A 17,969-nucleotide genomic window follows, 5' to 3' on the forward strand; every position below is an offset into this window, starting at 1 on the left:
GGAAAGAGGAGAACCTTCTAGAAGAACATTCATCTCTGAAGCACTCCATCAGGCCTGTATGATAGAGTGGGCAGACAGAAGCCACTCCTCAGTAAAAGGCAAATGACAGCCCACCTGGAGTTTGCCAAAAGGCACCTGAAGGACTCTCAGATCATGAGAAACAAAATTCTCTGGTCTGATGAAACAAAGATGGAACTCTTTGGCCTGAATAGCAAGCATTATGTCTGGAGGAAATCAGGCACTGCTCATCACCTGACCAACACCATCCCCAGTGAAGCATGGTGGTGGCAGCATCATGCTGTGGAAATGTTTTTCAGCAGCAGAAACTGGGAGACTAGTCAGGATTGAGGGAACGATGAATGTGGCAATGTACAGAAACAACCTTGATGAAAACCTGCTCCAGAGGACTGTGGACCTCAGATTTGAAAAAAAGGTTCATCTTCCAACAGGACAACGACTTGCCAAGATAACAGAGGAGTGGCTATGGGACAACTCTGTGAATGACCTTCAGTGGCCCAGCCAGCGCCCAGACTTGAACCCGATTGAACATCTTTGGAGAGATCTAAAAATGGCTGTGCACTGACGCTCCCCATCCAACCTCATGGAGCTCCTCAGAGAGGTCCTGCAAAGAAGAATGGGAGAAACTGCCCAAAAATATGTGTGCCAAGCTTGTTGCATGATACTCAAAAAGACTTGAGGCTGTAATTGGTGCCAAAGATGCTTCAGAAAAGTATTGAGCAAAGGCTGTGAATACTTATGTACATGGGATTTTTTTTCATCTTTTTATTTTTAATTATTGTTTGTAGATTTTTTAGGAAAGTAATAAACTTAATCCATTTTGGAATAAGGCTGTAACATAAAAAAAATGTGGAAAAAGTGAAGCGCTGTGAATACTTTCCAGGATGCACTGTAGAGTTGTGCCAAAACCTTTGAGACCTCCACCTTCCAGCCATAAATTTATTCTAATATCCTTGTACAATATGTGAAGTCATCAATATATACTGTAACCCCAAAAAGTACAGCGCTATTCTTCAATAAATTAGTGATAAATGAAAATATATATGAAAAAAGAAATTTATATCGTGAATGAAGCAGCAACTTATTATGTGAGATACCCACAAACCAAATCCTAGTTAATTTTCAAAAAAGCTGCGCTGAGAATGATCCAAAAATTATTTGTGAAAAATAAAGTGATAAAAAAACAATATTATACCAACTCTAATTAAAGAATGTGTATATTCAAAAAATAATTCGAAAAAGAATAAAATATTAATTATATTAATTTTCCATATCACCATCTACACAAAAAAGAGTTCATTTCATATAGAAAAAAATAATAGATCCTCTTTGATTGTAGTTCCCACCGTGAAACACACCACACCGGTAAAGGGAAAAGGGTGTCCTCAAAGATGCAGAAAACAGAACTCCACCACCAATATCACTGCCGCTTACCAGCTAGACTGGTCCCATCACAGAGACCAGATATGGCCACACATAAGAAAACACTCCTTCTGCACATGGACCACCAGGAGGATACAGCTCTGTTCAGGCGTTTGGACTGATCATACGGCTACACCACTCATTGCCCGGTACATACAAAAACAAGAAGGGTCGCCATAGTGTAATAAATTCTTAGGTTTAATAAATAAATAAAAGATTGCACTTACATCCAATTAGGAAAATAGGTCGCTGTATAACAAGTAACAATATTGCCGGCCGGCTTCGTGAACGCTGCCCGTTGCTTCCGGGTTCAGCGTGGAACGCGATGACGTCAATACGCCACTCCTCCCTACGCCGTTTCGTCACGAAACGGCGTAGGGAGGAGTGGCGTATTGACGTTACTTGTTACTTGTTATACAGCGACCTATTTTCCTAATTGGATGTAAGTGCAATCTTTTATTTATTTATTAAACCTAAGAATTTATTACACTATGGCGACCCTTCTTGTTTTTGTATGTACCGGGCAATGAGTGGTGTAGCCGTATGATCAGTCCAAACGCCTGAACAGAGCTGTATCCTCCTGGTGGTCCATGTGCAGAAGGAGTGTTTTCTTATGTGTGGCCATATCTGGTCTCTGTGATGGGACCAGTCTAGCTGGTAAGCGGCAGTGATATTGGTGGTGGAGTTCTGTTTTCTGCATCTTTGAGGACACCCTTTTCCCTTTACCGGTGTGGTGTGTTTCACGGTGGGAACTACAATCAAAGAGGATCTATTATTTTTTTCTATATGAAATGAACTCTTTTTTGTGTAGATGGTGATATGGAAAATTAATATAATTAATATTTTATTCTTTTTCGAATTATTTTTTGAATATACACATTCTTTAATTAGAGTTGGTATAATATTGTTTTTTTATCACTTTATTTTTCACAAATAATTTTTGGATCATTCTCAGCGCAGCTTTTTTGAAAATTATCAATATATACTGGTGCCAAAACAATTGTGATCTCCACCCTCCCCAGTGGGCACACGCTCACCATCTTACAGTAGGTATAGAAAAGAATCACCCCCTCAGCCTGAAATGAAGACAGACACAGTTTTTGTTTTATCCAGATGTATTTACTAGTGCAACTTATAACATCCAAGTGGTAGATATAACCAACATGTAAGAAAAAATTCAAAAACAGAATCTCTGCATTGGAAAAATGATCACTGCCTTGTGTCAGTATTTTGTTGAACCACATTTTGTTTTAATTACCGCCTTTAGTCTGTTGGGATATGTCTCTACTAACGCCGGCCATACACAGTACGAATTTCTAAAGCGTTTTCTTTCAAAAATGGTATCTAAGAATTTTCGTAAGAATTTCACCATTAGTGGGCTGCAGCAACAGCCGATTTTCATGCGGAAATCAAATTTGAGGAATCGGACATGTTGGAAATTTTTTGAAAAACTATTTTCTAATCAATGATGGGAGAATCGTGCGAGAAATGTAATAAGTAAAGAACATTTACGGAGAGGAAAGAAGATTCCCGGCCAAGAAAATTATTTTCTGCAGCAACATGAGGTGAAATTGAAGGCTTGGTCGGCCGAATTTCAAAAATCAATGATGGCATCATCGGATCACAAAAAAAAAAAAAAAAATTCTAATTTTGAAAAGAAAATTTGTTTGAAATTCGACCGTGTATGGCCTGCTTTACTTTGCACTGCTCTGACTTTGGACTTGATAAAACACAGGAAAATTTAGCATTTTTTCATTTGGAAATCAAGGTCCCAGTGTCTGGAGTGAAGAGGCACAGAATCCAAGTTGCATGAGGTCCAGTGTGAGGTTCCCACAGTCGATGATTTGGGGAGCCATGTCATCTGCTTGTAGGGGCAGCCCGTGCATTAAGGGCACGCGGGCGTCACCCCTTCTATCCTCACCACCCCCCTGTACGGTAAGGGCTAGATTCATGCATTGCAGGAATCTATCCATGGCCACCACTGCCACCCCCTATTCAGGCGTCCGCCCCCTTTTAGGATGCCGGGTGCTTGAATTACAGCGACGGAGGTGTTTTTTTAAGCACCTGATTAGAGCCATAGGCTTTTGCATTGAACTGTACTGTAATTGTGTTGTCCCCCCTATACATTGTAAAGCACTGCGTAAACTGTTGGCCCTATATAAATCATGCATAATAATAAGCTTAAAACTAACTAACTAACTTAACTTGGAGCGCAGAGCATTGCGCTCGGAGACCACCCAGATGAGTTAGAAAAGGGGGGCTGGTGGTAGCTTGCCCCCCCCCCCCTGCCCTAAACAAAAAAATACCTGCTGCCACTGTCTGCTTGTGTTGGTCCATTGTGCTTTAGCAAGTCCAAAGTCAACGCAGCCCTCTATCAGGAAATTCTAAAGACCTTCATGCTGCCCTCTTCTGACCAGCTTTATGGAGATGCTGATTTCATTTTCCTGGAGGACTTGGCACCTGCCCACACTGCCAAAAGTACCAATACCTGGTTTAATGATCATGGTATCGCTGTTCTTGATTGGCCAACAAACTTGCCTGACCTAAACCCCATGGAGAATCTGTGAGGTATTGTCCAGAGGAAGATGAGAGACACCAGGTCCAACAATGTAGATGAGCTGAAGGCCGCTATCAAAGCAACCTGGGCTTCCATAACACCTCAGCAGTCCCAAAGGCTGATCACCTCCATGCCATTGATGCAGAAATTCACACAAAAGGAGCCCTGACCAAGTATTGAGCGCATACTATACTGTACATACTTTTCAGTAAGCCAACATTTCTGTATTAAAAATCCTTTTTTATTGGTCTTATGTAATTTTCTAATTTTCTGAGATACTGAACCTTGGGTTTTCACTAGCTGTAAGCCAAAATCATCAACATTAAAAGAAAGAAATGCTTGAAATATATCACTCTGTGTGTAGCACCTCTATATAAGATATGAGTTTCACTTTTTGAAGTGAATTACTAAAATAAATAAACTTTTTGATGATATTCTAATTTAATGTATAGCCAGTCTTAAAGTTGTAGTAAACCAACAAAACAAAACAAAAAATGGGCTCCTGCATGTTTATTACATAATGGCCCCTGTAGAGCAGAGTTATGAAACAGCTTTGCTCTTGTCCCTGTCCGGTCATCATTTTCAATGGACGGGATCCAGCCGCTGTCATTCTGCTACTGCTCCCCGCTCCCCCCTCCTCTCTACAGGGCGCTTGGTTCGTTCCACATCTTGGCTCGGGGCGGGGGGCGAGACGGTCTGCTGGCGGCTCGGGGGACCCCAAGATAAGGGCAACATTGATCTAAAAGTTCCCCCTTATATCAATGCTCTCACTCCCCTCTTACATCAGTGTCCCCCCTTAACATGGTGTATGGTGACCAGAGACCCCCCCCCACATCAGAGTTTCCCTTTACACCACAGTCCACAGAGTTCTCCTTTAAATTAAAGACTGCAGAGGGGAACTCTGCAGACCGTGATGTAAAGGGGGACTCTGCAGACTGAGATGTAAAGAGGGACTCTGCAGACTGAAATGTAAAGAGGGACTCTGCAGACTGAAATGTAAAGGGGAACTCTGCAGACTGAGATGTAAAGGGGGACCCTGCAGACTGAGATGTAAAGGAGGACCCTGCAGACTGAGATGTAAAGGGGAACTCTGCAGACTGAGATGTAAAGGGGGACCCTGCAGACTGAGATGTAAAGGAGGACCCTGCAGACTGAGATGTAAAGGAGGACCCTGCAGACTGAGATGTAAAGGAGGACCCTGCAGACTGAGATGTAAAGGGGGACCCTGCAGACTGAGATGTAAAGGGGAACTCTGCAGACTGAGATGTAAAGGGGGACCCTGCAGACTGAGATGTAAAGGAGGACCCTGCAGACTGAGATGTAAAGGAGGACCCTGCAGACTGAGATGTAAAGGGGGACCCTGCAGACTGAGATGTAAAGGGGAACTCTGCAGACTGAGATGTAAAGGGGGACCCTGCAGACTGAGATGTAAAGGAGGACCCTGCAGACTGAGATGTAAAGGAGGACCCTGCAGACTGAGATGTAAAGGGGGACCCTGCAGACTGAGATGTTAAAGGAAACTCTGCAGACTGTTATGTAAAGGGTGAACCAACAGACTGTGCTGTAAAGGGGAACTCTGCAGACTGTGATGTAAAGGGTGACCCAGCAGTCTGTGATGTAAAGGGGAACTCTGCAGACTGTGATGTAAAGGGTGACCCAGCAGTCTGTGATGTAAAGGGGAACTCTGCAGGCTGAGATGTAAAGGGGAACTCTGCAGACTGTGATGTAAAGAGGGACTCTGCAGACTGAGATGTAAAGGGGAACGCTGCAGACTGAGATGTAAAGGGGAACTCTGCAGACTGAGATGTAAAGGGTGACCCAGCAGACCGAGATGTAAAGGGGGACTCTTCAGACTGTGATGTAAATGGGCAGGGCAAAGGGGGCGGAGTCAATGGGGGTAGCAAAATGAGGTGTGGCCTAAGGTGTCAAAAATCTTTACAGCAGCCCAGGCGGAGGTGATGGTGTCTGTCTCATATACATTCACAGCGGAGCGTTGGTTGGGGTGCTCAGTGTTCCACACCATACTGTATGTCCTGAATACAGAGAGTCACTGCGCATGCGCAGACCATGTCGTGCTATTGGCAATATAAATATCTTCTCATCGGCGAACTTTGGCATTATTCCTCATACAGGTGAGCCTAGGTGTATGCACAGGTTCAACAACACAGTTTTACAAGGCTTTAAGCCCATGAGGGGCTCTGATCATATCCAATGTACAGCAGATGGTCATACATGGGAGAGATCAGTATTCCAGTCACGTGTTCACCCCCTGATCATGTCCTCCCTATGTGTGTACAATCACCCCCCCCCCCCCCCCCCCCCCCCGACGGCGGAACACCGTGTATGTGGATCCCATCTTCTAGTTTAGTACAGCCGCGGCCCCCGAATGTTCTGGCGGCCCGGGGGCCGTTCTCCTACAATACCGCCTCACACAGCGACACCAATATGCAGGACCAACCAGCGAACGCCCCCCAGTCCTAGGCCACGCCCATTCTCACAGAATGGCACTATCGAAACCGCGCCCACTATCTCTCCTCGCCGTCTGACCCCGCCTCTTCTCGTCGCTGTACCGCCCAGTTGGTGACGTCGGGCGGGCTCCGCGGTTGGCGCGCAGGTCACAGCATGGCGGCGGTGTTGGAGTTGTTACTGCAGGAGAGGGTGACGGTGGACGCGGCGCTGCGCTGGCTGACTGGCACCAAGCAGGTACAGCGCCCACAGCAGGCCGAACCCCGCCAGCACTGTGCTAGGGAAGAGCGGTGTCATGCTTTGTATTGTTGTCATGAGGCGCCCAGACCATACGGACTGACCACACTGTACACCGACTGTATATACACAGCTGTGAGGGGCAAGGGCATACCAACAGCGGGAGCAGGCCGCCTCTGGTTGATGGAGAGAGACGTGTGATACATAGTGCACCCCCCCTACTGTATCCTGACCTGTCCAGAGACCCCCCTCTACCGTATTCTGATCTGTCCAGAGACCCCCCTCTACTGTATTCTGATCTGTCCAGAGACCCCCCCCCCCTACTGTATTCTGATCTGTCCAGAGACCCCCCCCCACTGTATCCTGATCTGTCCAGAGACCCCCCCTACTGTATCCTGACCTGTCCAGAGACCCCCCCTCTGCTGTATCCTGACCTGTCCAGAGATCCCCCCCTACTGTATCCTGACCTGTCCAGAGATCCCCCCTACTGTATCCTGACCTGTCCAGAGATCCCCCCTACTGTATCCTGACCTGTCCGGAGATCCCCCCCTACGGTACCCTGACCTGTCCAGAGATCCCCCCTACTGTATCCTGACCTGTCCAGAGATCCCCCCTACTGTATCCTGACCTGTCCAGAGATCCCCCCCTACTGTATCCTGACCTGTCCAGAGATCCCCCCTACTGTATCCTGACCTGTCCAGAGATCCCCCCTACTGTATCCTGACCTGTCCAGAGATCCCCCCTACTGTATCCTGACCTGTCCAGAGATCCCCCCTACTGTATCCTGACCTGTCCAGAGATCCCCCCTACTGTATCCTGACCTGTCCAGAGATCCCCCCTACTGTATCCTGACCTGTCCAGAGATCCCCCCTACTGTATCCTGACCTGTCCAGAGATCCCCCCTACTGTATCCTGACCTGTCCAGAGATCCCCCCTACTGTATCCTGACCTGTCCAGAGACCCCCCTCTGCTGTATCCTGATCTGCCCAGAAACACCCCCATACTGTATCCTGACCTGTCCAGAGATCCCCCCTCTACTGTATCCTGATCTGTCCAGAGACCCCCCCCCACTGTATCCTGATCTGTCCAGAGACCCCCCTACTGTATCCTGACCTGTCCAGAGACCCCCCCTCTGCTGTATCCTGACCTGTCCAGAGATCCCCCCCTACTGTATCCTGACCTGTCCAGAGATCCCCCCTACTGTATCCTGACCTGTCCAGAGATCCCCCCTACTGTATCCTGACCTGTCCGGAGATCCCCCCCTACGGTACCCTGACCTGTCCAGAGATCCCCCCTACTGTATCCTGACCTGTCCAGAGATCCCCCCTACTGTATCCTGACCTGTCCAGAGATCCCCCCCTACTGTATCCTGACCTGTCCAGAGATCCCCCCTACTGTATCCTGACCTGTCCAGAGATCCCCCCTACTGTATCCTGACCTGTCCAGAGATCCCCCCTACTGTATCCTGACCTGTCCAGAGATCCCCCCTACTGTATCCTGACCTGTCCAGAGATCCCCCCTACTGTATCCTGACCTGTCCAGAGATCCCCCCTACTGTATCCTGACCTGTCCAGAGATCCCCCCTACTGTATCCTGACCTGTCCAGAGATCCCCCCTACTGTATCCTGACCTGTCCAGAGATCCCCCCTACTGTATCCTGACCTGTCCAGAGATCCCCCCCCCCTACTGTATCCTGACCTGTCCAGAGATCCCCCCTACTGTATCCTGACCCGTCCAGAGACCCCCCTCTGCTGTATCCTGACCCGTCCAGAGATCCCCCCTCTACTGTATCCTGACCCGTCCAGAGATCCCCCCCTCTACTGTATCCTGACCCGTCCAGAGATCCCCCTCTACTGTATCCTGGCCCGTCCGGAGATCCCCCTCTACTGTATCCTGACCCGTCCGGAGATCCCCCCCTCTACTGTATCCTGACCCGTCCGGAGATCCCCCTCTGCTGTATCCTGATCTGTCCAGAGATCCCCCTCTGCTGTATCCTGACCCGTCCAGAGATCCCCCTCTACTGTATCCTGACCCGTCCAGAGATCCCCCTCTACTGTATCCTGACCCGTCCGGAGACACTCACCCCCCCCCCCCCGTATCCTAACCTGTCCAGAGACCCCCCCCTACTTTATCCTGACCCATCCAGAGACACCCCCTCTACTGTATCCTGACCTGTCTGGAGACACCCCCCCCCCCCCCCCCCCCCCGCTGTATCCTGACCTGTCCAGAGACCCCCCCCTACTTTATCCTGACCCATCCAGAGACACCCCCTCTACTGTATCCTGACCTGTCCGGAGACACCCCCCCCCCCCCGCTGTATCCTGACCTGTCCAGAGACCCCCCCCCCCTACTTTATCCTGACCCATCCAGAGACACCCCCTCTACTGTATCCTGACCTGTCTGGGACTCCCTTCCTACTGTATGCTGACCTGTCCAGAGACACCCCCCTTCCTATACTGTATATGGGGGAGTGACAGCGGGGCTGGCTTCTCATTGATCCTGGTGGACGTCGTATGACGTCCTCCCGGATCACACCTCCCACGAGTCCACACAGTGGTGCACTCTGTCACCAACTGCGTCCATTGGACACAGCCAATGACTGATCACTGGACCATCCTACTGCCAGTACCATGTGACTACTACTCATTGCTATATGCAAACATAATGTGTAAAAAAAAAAAAAAAATACTGATCACTTCCCCAGAGGAATACAATGCTACTATGGTAACATTATATTGTTTTGGTCAAAGTGTGGTAAAAAAAAAAATATATATATATATATATATATATATATATCTATTTCTCAGAAAATTGAATTTTTTTTTTTGTATGTACCCTTGATTTCTGCCACACCAGTTATATGATGATGCTGTACTGCACTGGTGACCAGTATGTAAAAAGAAAAACTCACCATACCGTTTGGACTGCCTGCATTTCAAAATGGGTCATTTGGGGGATATTTCTACTATCCTGACATTTTTGGGCCTCAAGAAATGAGACAGGTCATCAGTACATCAGGACTGATCAATCTTCAGATACAGTTAGGTTCATATTAGAGCTGCACGATTTTGGTTAAAATGAGAATCACAATTTTTTTGTTTGGAATAAAGATCATGATTCTTGCAGCGTAAGGTTATCTCCACATTATACAAAAAAATATAAAAAAACGTTAATATTGCAACAACTGCCATTTTATTCTCCAGGGTCTCTGCTAAAAAAAATATATATATATATATATATATATATATATATATATATATATATATATATATATATATATATATATATATATATATATATATATATATATATATAAAGTTTGGGGGTTCTAAGTAATTTTCTAGCAAAAAATACAGATTTTTAACTTGTAAGCAACAAGTATTGGCAAAGGGTTTAGTCTTTAAGTGGTTAAACAGCCCTCATCTACAGACAGAAGTTCATTCCTTTGATCAAAAAAAAAAAAAACCCGAAATGTTACAATGTTTCTTTTTATCTCCACCTAAGCATGTTGTGATAAACTTGGCAGGCTGCCTGTTTGTTTTTGTTTTTTTGACAGCTGTTGGCTTGAGCAGAGAACTCTGCACTGAATCAAGAAAATGCTGTGTTCAGATCGCGAAGGGGTAGAACCGCAATCTCAATTCTTTAACGATTAATCCTGCAGCTCTAGACCATATATATTTGGACACAAGCACAATTTTCTTACTTTTGGCTCTGTATGCCACCAGAATAAAATGAAGCAATTCAAATGAATTTGAAATGTAGACTTTCAACTTTAATTCAAGGGTTGAACATAAATATCAAGTTCAAATTTAGGAACTGCAACCATTTTTATACACCGCCCCCCATTTTTAGGGGCTCAAATGTAATTGGAAAAATAATTATAAATAAAACGTTAATTTATTATATTTTCTTGAGAATCCTTTACTGGCAATGACTGCCTGAAGTCTGGAACCCATGGACATTACCAAACACTGGGTTTCCTCCTTTCTGATGCTTTGCCAGGCTCTAAATGCAGCTCTCTTCAGTTGTTCTTTCTTTGTGGGACTTTCTGTCTTTTAGTTTTGCCTTCAGCAAGTGAAATTCATGCTCAATTGGGATAAGATCAGGTGATTGACTTGGCCATTCCAGAATGTTCATCATCTTTTCCTTCCAAAGCTCCTGGGATGCTTTTGCAGTGTGTTTTGGATCCTTGTCCATCTGTACTGTGAAGCACCGTCCAATCAACTTTGCTGAATCTGGGCTGATCGTATATCTCTAAACACTGCAGAATTAATCGGTTGCTTCTGTCTTCTTTCACATCATCAATATACACTAATGACCCAGTGCCACTGGAGCCATGCATGCCCATGCCATCGCACTGCCTCCGCCATGTTCTACAGATGATATTGTGTGCTTTGGATTATGAGCTGTTCCAAGCCTTCTCCACACTTTTTTCTTCCCGTCATTCTGGTACAGATTAATCTTAGTTTCATCCATCCAGAGGGGCTGGCATAGACTTATTTTATTTCCTTAAACACTTTAATTGATGAAATAACGAAGGCGTAACCCACACCTGGCAATGAAAGGGCTTTTGCTTCAATTGTCCAATTACTTTTGGTCCCTTGAAAAATGGCTGCTATTGAGCTGTAATTCCTAAACCCTTCCTCCGATTTGGATGTGTATACTCCAAAATTAAACCAGAGTGTGCACTTTCAGCCCATATCCATTATATAACTATAGCTTCAATATGTTTTGGTAAATACCTGAAAACAATTGCGCCTGTGTCCAAATATATATGGACCTAGCTGTATATACCATAGTCTGTGGACTCTATAACTTTCCTACAGACTAAATAATATGCACTGATTTGGATTATTTTCACCAAAGAAATGTAGCAGACTACATTTTGGCCTAAATTTCTGAAAGATTTATTTGCAAAATGTTATAACAGAAACAGAATTTTTTTAATTTTTTTTGAAGAACACCGGCATAGAGGAAGCCTCTGCTCTCCCCAAAAAAATAAAATGCTACACCTGAAGTTTGAAAAAAAATCACCTTGGCAAACTGCAGCTCTATTAGGAAAATGTTTTGTGGATTGATCAAACAAAAGTTGAATTGTTTAGGAAGAATACTTGGCACTATGTATGTTGCAAAAAAAAAAAAAAAAAAACACGGTTTACCAACATCAAAACATCATCCCAGCGGTGAACATTGTGATTTGGGCTTGCTTTGCTGCCTCAGGGCCTGGACCACTTCACTGCTGCAACAGCAGGTTCAGTTACCTATTAGCGCTGTTAAAAAAGGCAGATGATCTCTTCAGTGCAACTTGCAAATTACTTCTGTAATAGAAGTCAATGCAAGTTGCCTGAAGACATCAGTGAAGACTTGTTTCCTCTCTGGGCAGTCTGCCAAGTAAAGAGATACAATGTTTACACTTTTGAATGAATTCAACTCTGTGTGGAGTTCTCAGTTTAACCATTTAAAGACTAAATCTTTTCTGACACTTGATCCTTACAAATAAAAATACTGTATTTTCTGCTAGAAAATCACTTGGAACCCCCAAAAATTATATATATATTTTTTAGCAGAGATCCTAGTGAATAAAATAGCGGTTGTTGCAATATTTTATGTCACACGGTATTTGTGTAGTGGTCTTTCAAACACAATTTATAAAAAAAAAACTAAAAAAACTAAAACAGTTAGCCTATTTTTTTTCATCCAAAAGTTTTGATTACCTGTTTTTGTGTAATATAAAAAAAAAAAATATATATATATATATATATATATATATATATATATATATATATATATATATATATATATATATATATATATATATATATATATAATTTTTTTTATCTGAATCATACATACAAGTGAACTGATTGGATGTTTGTTTTGTTTAATAAATGTTTAAATGTAAGACATTTTCTGTATTACTTAAAGCTGCTTTCACACTGGAGTGGGCAGACGTTGACGGTAAAGCGCTGCCAGTTTTAGCGGCGCTATTCGGATGCTAGCGGGGCACTTGTAATCCAGCTAGCGGTGGAGGAAGGGGTTAAATGTGCCTGTGAAGCATCACTGCCAAATCGCATTGCAGGAGCTTCGGCAGCGGTGCCCATTCATATCAATGGGCAGGAGTGGTGGAGGAGCAGTATACATCATTCCAAAGATGCTGCTTGCAGGACTTTTTTTTAACGTCCTGCCAGCGCTCAGGCTTCCACTCAGACTGCAGGGGAGCCGTTTTGCAGGCACTTTACAGGTGCTATTTTTAGCCCAAAAGCGCCTGAAAAACACCGCAGTGTGAAAGGTGTCTGTTCGATTTTATGAGATGAAGGGGGAAAAAAAAAATCGGCCTAACTTATCAGCCCTAAAAAATCGGCATCATATATCGGCCATCGACCGCAGCGATTTCTTAATATCGGCATCGGCCAGAGATAAACCAATATCGGTCGACCTCTATCGCAGAGTATGGCTGGGTATGGAGGGATGGGTGTCACAGAGCAGCACTGTGGGCACTACAGATGCAGCCCACAGCGCTGCTGACACCGATCTCTCCCCTCCACTGTACATATCAGAGCAATCGCAGTGTAAATGGCCTGGGTGTAGAAAGATGGCCGCCGCTTCAGAGCTAGGCCGAAGCCACTGCCTTTTCTAAGGCCGAGACCACGGAGTGCGGCACGTGCCAACCGAGCGGGGTAACCTGTTCGGATCACGGATCTGTGTCCAGTCTATGCCATGCAGAGCAGACACATACACAGCCTGCTGTTTTCTATGAGGTGGTCGGATGGAAACGGATCCCCATCCGTCTGTTTTTAGCAGATCATGTGTCAGCGGACAACAGAGAGCAGTGGATGACAGACAGACTTTATCGGTCAATCTGTATGAAAGGGGCCTTAACTTGGGGTTCCACCCTAAAGTGGAACTTCCGCTCATCGGAACCCTCTCCCTCTCCCGTTTCACATTTGGCACCTTTCAGGGGGGAGGGGGGGTGCAGATACCTGTCTAAGACAGGCATATGCACCCACTTCTGGACATAGACTCCCACGGGAGTCTATGCCATTTCCTGTCCCGCCGCACTGTCTGCTGGGACACACCCGGGTCTGAGAGACATTCCTAGTGCGCTGCGCGACTCACGCATGAGCAGTAGGGAACCGGGAAGTGAAGCCGCAACGCTTTACTTCCTGACTCCCTCACCTAGAATGGCGGCGACAGCAACCGAGACCCGAGCGATTGATTGGTATCGGCTGCTGACATCGCTGGACCCCGGGACAGGTGAGTGTCTATTAAAGTCAGCAGCTGTAGTATTTATAGCTGCTGGCTTTTAATATTTTTTTTTGTAGGTGGAATCCCTCTTTAAGCACATTGGGGTTTATTTACTAATGGAAAATCAACCCCATTGTGTTTATCTGTTGTGACTTAGAAGAGGATCAGATCACATTTTATGGCAAGTATACTGCAGGCAACTAGGTAATTCCAAGGGATTCATGTACATTTTTGCCACTATATAGTAGAACTGCACAATAAATCGTTATCTCGATTCAACCCCCCTGATGATTTCTTTTGCAGAGTTTGCCAATTCTTTCATATAAACAAGTGAGGAGACATATCTGCTCACTCAGCTGTCAAAAGAAAACATCTGGGTAGTCTGCCAAGTTTTTAAAATTAAACATTGTAACTAAGGCCCCTTTCACACTGACGATCCGTTCAGGCCCGCCTGTCAGTTTTTCAGGCTGACCTGAACGGATGCTCCATAGACCTCTATGGAGCGTCGGATGTCAGCGGTGACATGTCCGCTGACTTCCGACCTGCTCCGATCCGAAAAAGTGTGACGGAGGAAAAAGCTATTTTTCCATCTGTCATCGGATCGGGTGACGATGGACACTGCGGCCCGTCGTCATCCGATCTCCCATGGGGAGATCGGCGCTGTCACAGGTCTGTCCCTGCGCAGTGTGCAGAGATGGACCTGTCATCTCCCTGCTCAGCGGGGATCAACGGAGTGATCCCCGCTGAGCAAACGGATTAGAGGTCGACCGATATGGGTTTTTCTCTGGCCGATGCTGATATTTAGAAATCATGGCGGCCGATAGCCGATATATGATGCCGATTTTTTTGGGCCGATATGTTAGGCAGATTTTTTTTATTTTTTTCCTTTTTTATTATTATTAATTTTTTTAATCCCCCTTGATCTAACACACCTTTCCCACTGGGGCGTTTTTCAGGCGCTTTTGGGCTAAAAATAGCACCTGTAAAGTGCCTGCAAAATTACTCCCCTGCAGTCTGTGTGAAAGACAGAGTGCTTTCACACTGAGGCGATGCGCTGGCAGGATCTTAAAAAAAAAAAGTCCTGCAAGCAGCACGTTTGGAGTGGTGTATACCGCTCCTCCACCACTCCTGCCCATTGATATGAATGGGCACCACTGCCGAAGCGCATGCAATGCGATTTGGCAGCAGTGCTTCATGGGCGCATTTAACCTTTTCCTTGGCCGCTAGCTGGGTTATATGTGCCCCACTAGCAGCCAAATAGCACCGCTAAAATTATGGTAAAGAGCCGCTAAAACTTGCGTTTTACCATCAACGCCTGCCCGCTCCAATGTGAAAGCAGCCTTCATAAGTGATACAGAAAATGTCTTACATTTAAACATTTATTAAACAAAACAAACCTCCAATCAGTTTACTTGTATGTATGATTTAGATAAAAAAAAAAAAACTATATATTAAATAAAAACAGGTAGTCAAAACTTTTGGACGAAAAAAAAAAATGGGCTAACTTTACTGTTTTTATTTTATTTTTATTTTTTAAATAGTGTATTTTTTTCCCAAAAAAATGCATTTGAAAGACCTCTGTGCAAATGCCGTGTGACATAAAATATTACAACAACCACTATTTTATTCCCTAGGATCTCTGCTAAAAAAATATATATAATTTTTGGGGGGGTCTAAGTGATTTTCTGGCAGAAAATACAGGATTTTTACTTGTAAGCAACAAGTGTCGGAAAAGATTTAGTCTTTAAATGGTTAAACTGAGAACTTCTACACACAGATGACTTCATTCATTCAAGTGTAAACATTGTATCTTTCTGTTCTTTTCTTGGCAGCCTGCCCAGAGAGGAGGAAGACGTTTCTATGGCAACTTACACTGACTTCTATTACAGAAGTAATTTCTAAGTCCTGCTGTAGTTCTAAATCGGCTTTTTATCAGCACAATCGGCCGATGCCGATTATTTAAAAAACTGCAAATATCGGCCGATATATCGGTCGACCTCTAAAACGGATATCCACGGGGCGGATCAGCACTGATCCGCCCCATGTGAAAGGACCCTTACTCTTCCTTCTTAGATCAAAGGGAAACTTCTGTGTGTAAAGAAAAAATCCAGGCAGTCTACCAAGTTTTTAAACAAGTGTAAATGCAGGAAGTTTAACCACTTAAAGTCTAAATCTTTTTCTGACACTTGTTTAAGTTAAAATCAATATTTTTTGCTAGAAAATTATTTGAAACCCCCAAACAGTATATATATTTTAGCAGAGACCTTAGGGAATAAAATGTCAATTACTGCAATATGTTATGTCACACTGTATTTGCCCAGCGGTCTTTTAAATGCAATTTTTTGGGGAAAAAATACACTTCAATGAAAAATAAACCAAAACAGTAGTTAGCCCAATTTTTTGTTTTTGTTTTAATGTGAAAGAGGTTACGCTGCGAGAATACTGCGGCGGACATAGTCACGCCGTACACGGCACACATGCCTGCTACCCCTGCCTCTTAAAGGGGGCATACAGGTATGCCCATGTGTCCACAGCTGCCATTGTGCCACCTTATATCGGCGTGCAGCTGTCGGCAAGTGGTTAAAATAAAAACTCTCCTAGCAGCGGCTTTTGAGAGGGTTTTTTTTTTTCTGCTTTTCGAAGCAAATAGTGTTATCCTATGTGTTCATGCACACAATTTTATTGGGAGCGATTGCCACCAGCAGAAAAAAATGCTGACAGCTCCTAAATGCTGCTAAGCACCAGGCAGTTTCCATTTTTATTTCCCTTTGTGGGCGGCCCGTTGGTGTCCTTAACCGGCAGTGTATAGCGGGTTTCCCCGCTGAGAGCTGAATGTAAACAAAACAATTGCTGGTAATAAAAATTGAGAAAAAAAGAGTGCAGATCCTGGAGCTAAAGGCCTGGAGTTAAAGTGATTAAAAGGGGGGGGGGACCTTAAGTTTATTTAATTTTTTTTTGTTTTTTGATTGTTAATGTTTGTTTGCTTAGGAGAGTCCTGTTGATTTCAAACTTGCTCCACTTCACTTTTTGCGGAAAGACTTTGTTCCCTATCTGCTCAACTTTCTTCGAGAACAGACCAGCGAGGTTTTAAGTAATGGACCATCAACTCCAGCAAAAACCCCAAATTCTAAGACTGTCCCCAAACCAGTTGGCTCCAGTAGCCAAAGGACTATCCTGGAGAAGAGATCAAGCCAGCTTTCAGGTCATCGAGGGAGTAGAGTCCAGCTGTTTGCACAAACTCCCAATAGCTCCGGTGCTTCGGAACATTGTTTTGCTTCTCCAAATTCAACCAACAGTGACTCCTCTTTTATGAACAGATCCAACCTAACAAATTCTTCAAGTAGGGCTTTTACGCAAACTAGTCCAAATTCAAGCTGCAGTCCTGTTGCTCCTCACAATGAAAAACGTTCAGCGCAGAAAGCGGTTCTTGGTAATTTCTTGGTTTTGACGCCAGAAGGACAGACTGCTCGCCGTGGTCGGAAAAAGAACAATTCATCTGGCCGCCATGTGCCTAAAGACCAAAGTAGAAGATCGATTGAAAATGAATTGCAAGGAGAAAAAAATACATGGAGTGCAAACGGAAAGCAAGTGTCTATAAATACTAGTAGTCCTCCAGCATCTCATCTAAATATAAACAACTTGGAAGAGTTTCCACCTATGGGTGCATCTTGTGAATCTGCGAGGTAAATTGTTTTCCCATTTACATTTTAACTGCATATTTAGTAGAGATAAACATATTGTGCTCCCATGTCTTTTCTTCCACAGTCAATAGAAAAAAAGTAATTTTACCATTGACAAACAGGTCATACATGGTAGGGTCTTGAATTTTGTGCTTAAAGCCCTATTAAACTTTGTTTAAATCAGTAATGGTACCTGTTTTTGTGCTCTTAGTTCTCACTCGCCCAATACCTAGCTGCCAGAGCATGAATTCAAGTATAGAGCCTTAGACCCCTTTTACACCAGGGCGTTTTGCAGGCACTATAGCGTTAGAAATAGTGCCTGCAATCCGCCCTAAAAAAGCTGC

At 44.4% G+C, this 17,969-nt stretch overlaps 1 protein-coding gene across 1 annotated transcript in view; it reads left to right on the forward strand.

Moving 5' to 3' along the window:
• The first annotated feature begins 6,575 nt into the window (after positions 1 to 6,575).
• The window catches only part of CDAN1 (codanin 1), a 100,031-nt gene continuing 88,637 nt past the window's right edge, over positions 6,576 to 17,969 (forward strand). Inside the window, exons 1-2 of the mRNA XM_077464566.1 lie at positions 6,576 to 6,700; positions 16,934 to 17,628. Coding sequence (XP_077320692.1) covers positions 6,620 to 6,700; positions 16,934 to 17,628 — 776 coding nt within the window. The 5' untranslated portion in view covers positions 6,576 to 6,619. The remainder of the gene's footprint in view (positions 6,701 to 16,933; positions 17,629 to 17,969) is intronic.

The sequence above is a fragment of the Lithobates pipiens genome, unplaced genomic scaffold (genome assembly GCF_037356315.1).
Source record: "Lithobates pipiens isolate NorthernLeopardFrog02 unplaced genomic scaffold, aLitPip1_a1.2 Scaffold_30, whole genome shotgun sequence".
Taxonomy (NCBI): Eukaryota; Metazoa; Chordata; class Amphibia; order Anura; family Ranidae; genus Lithobates; species Lithobates pipiens.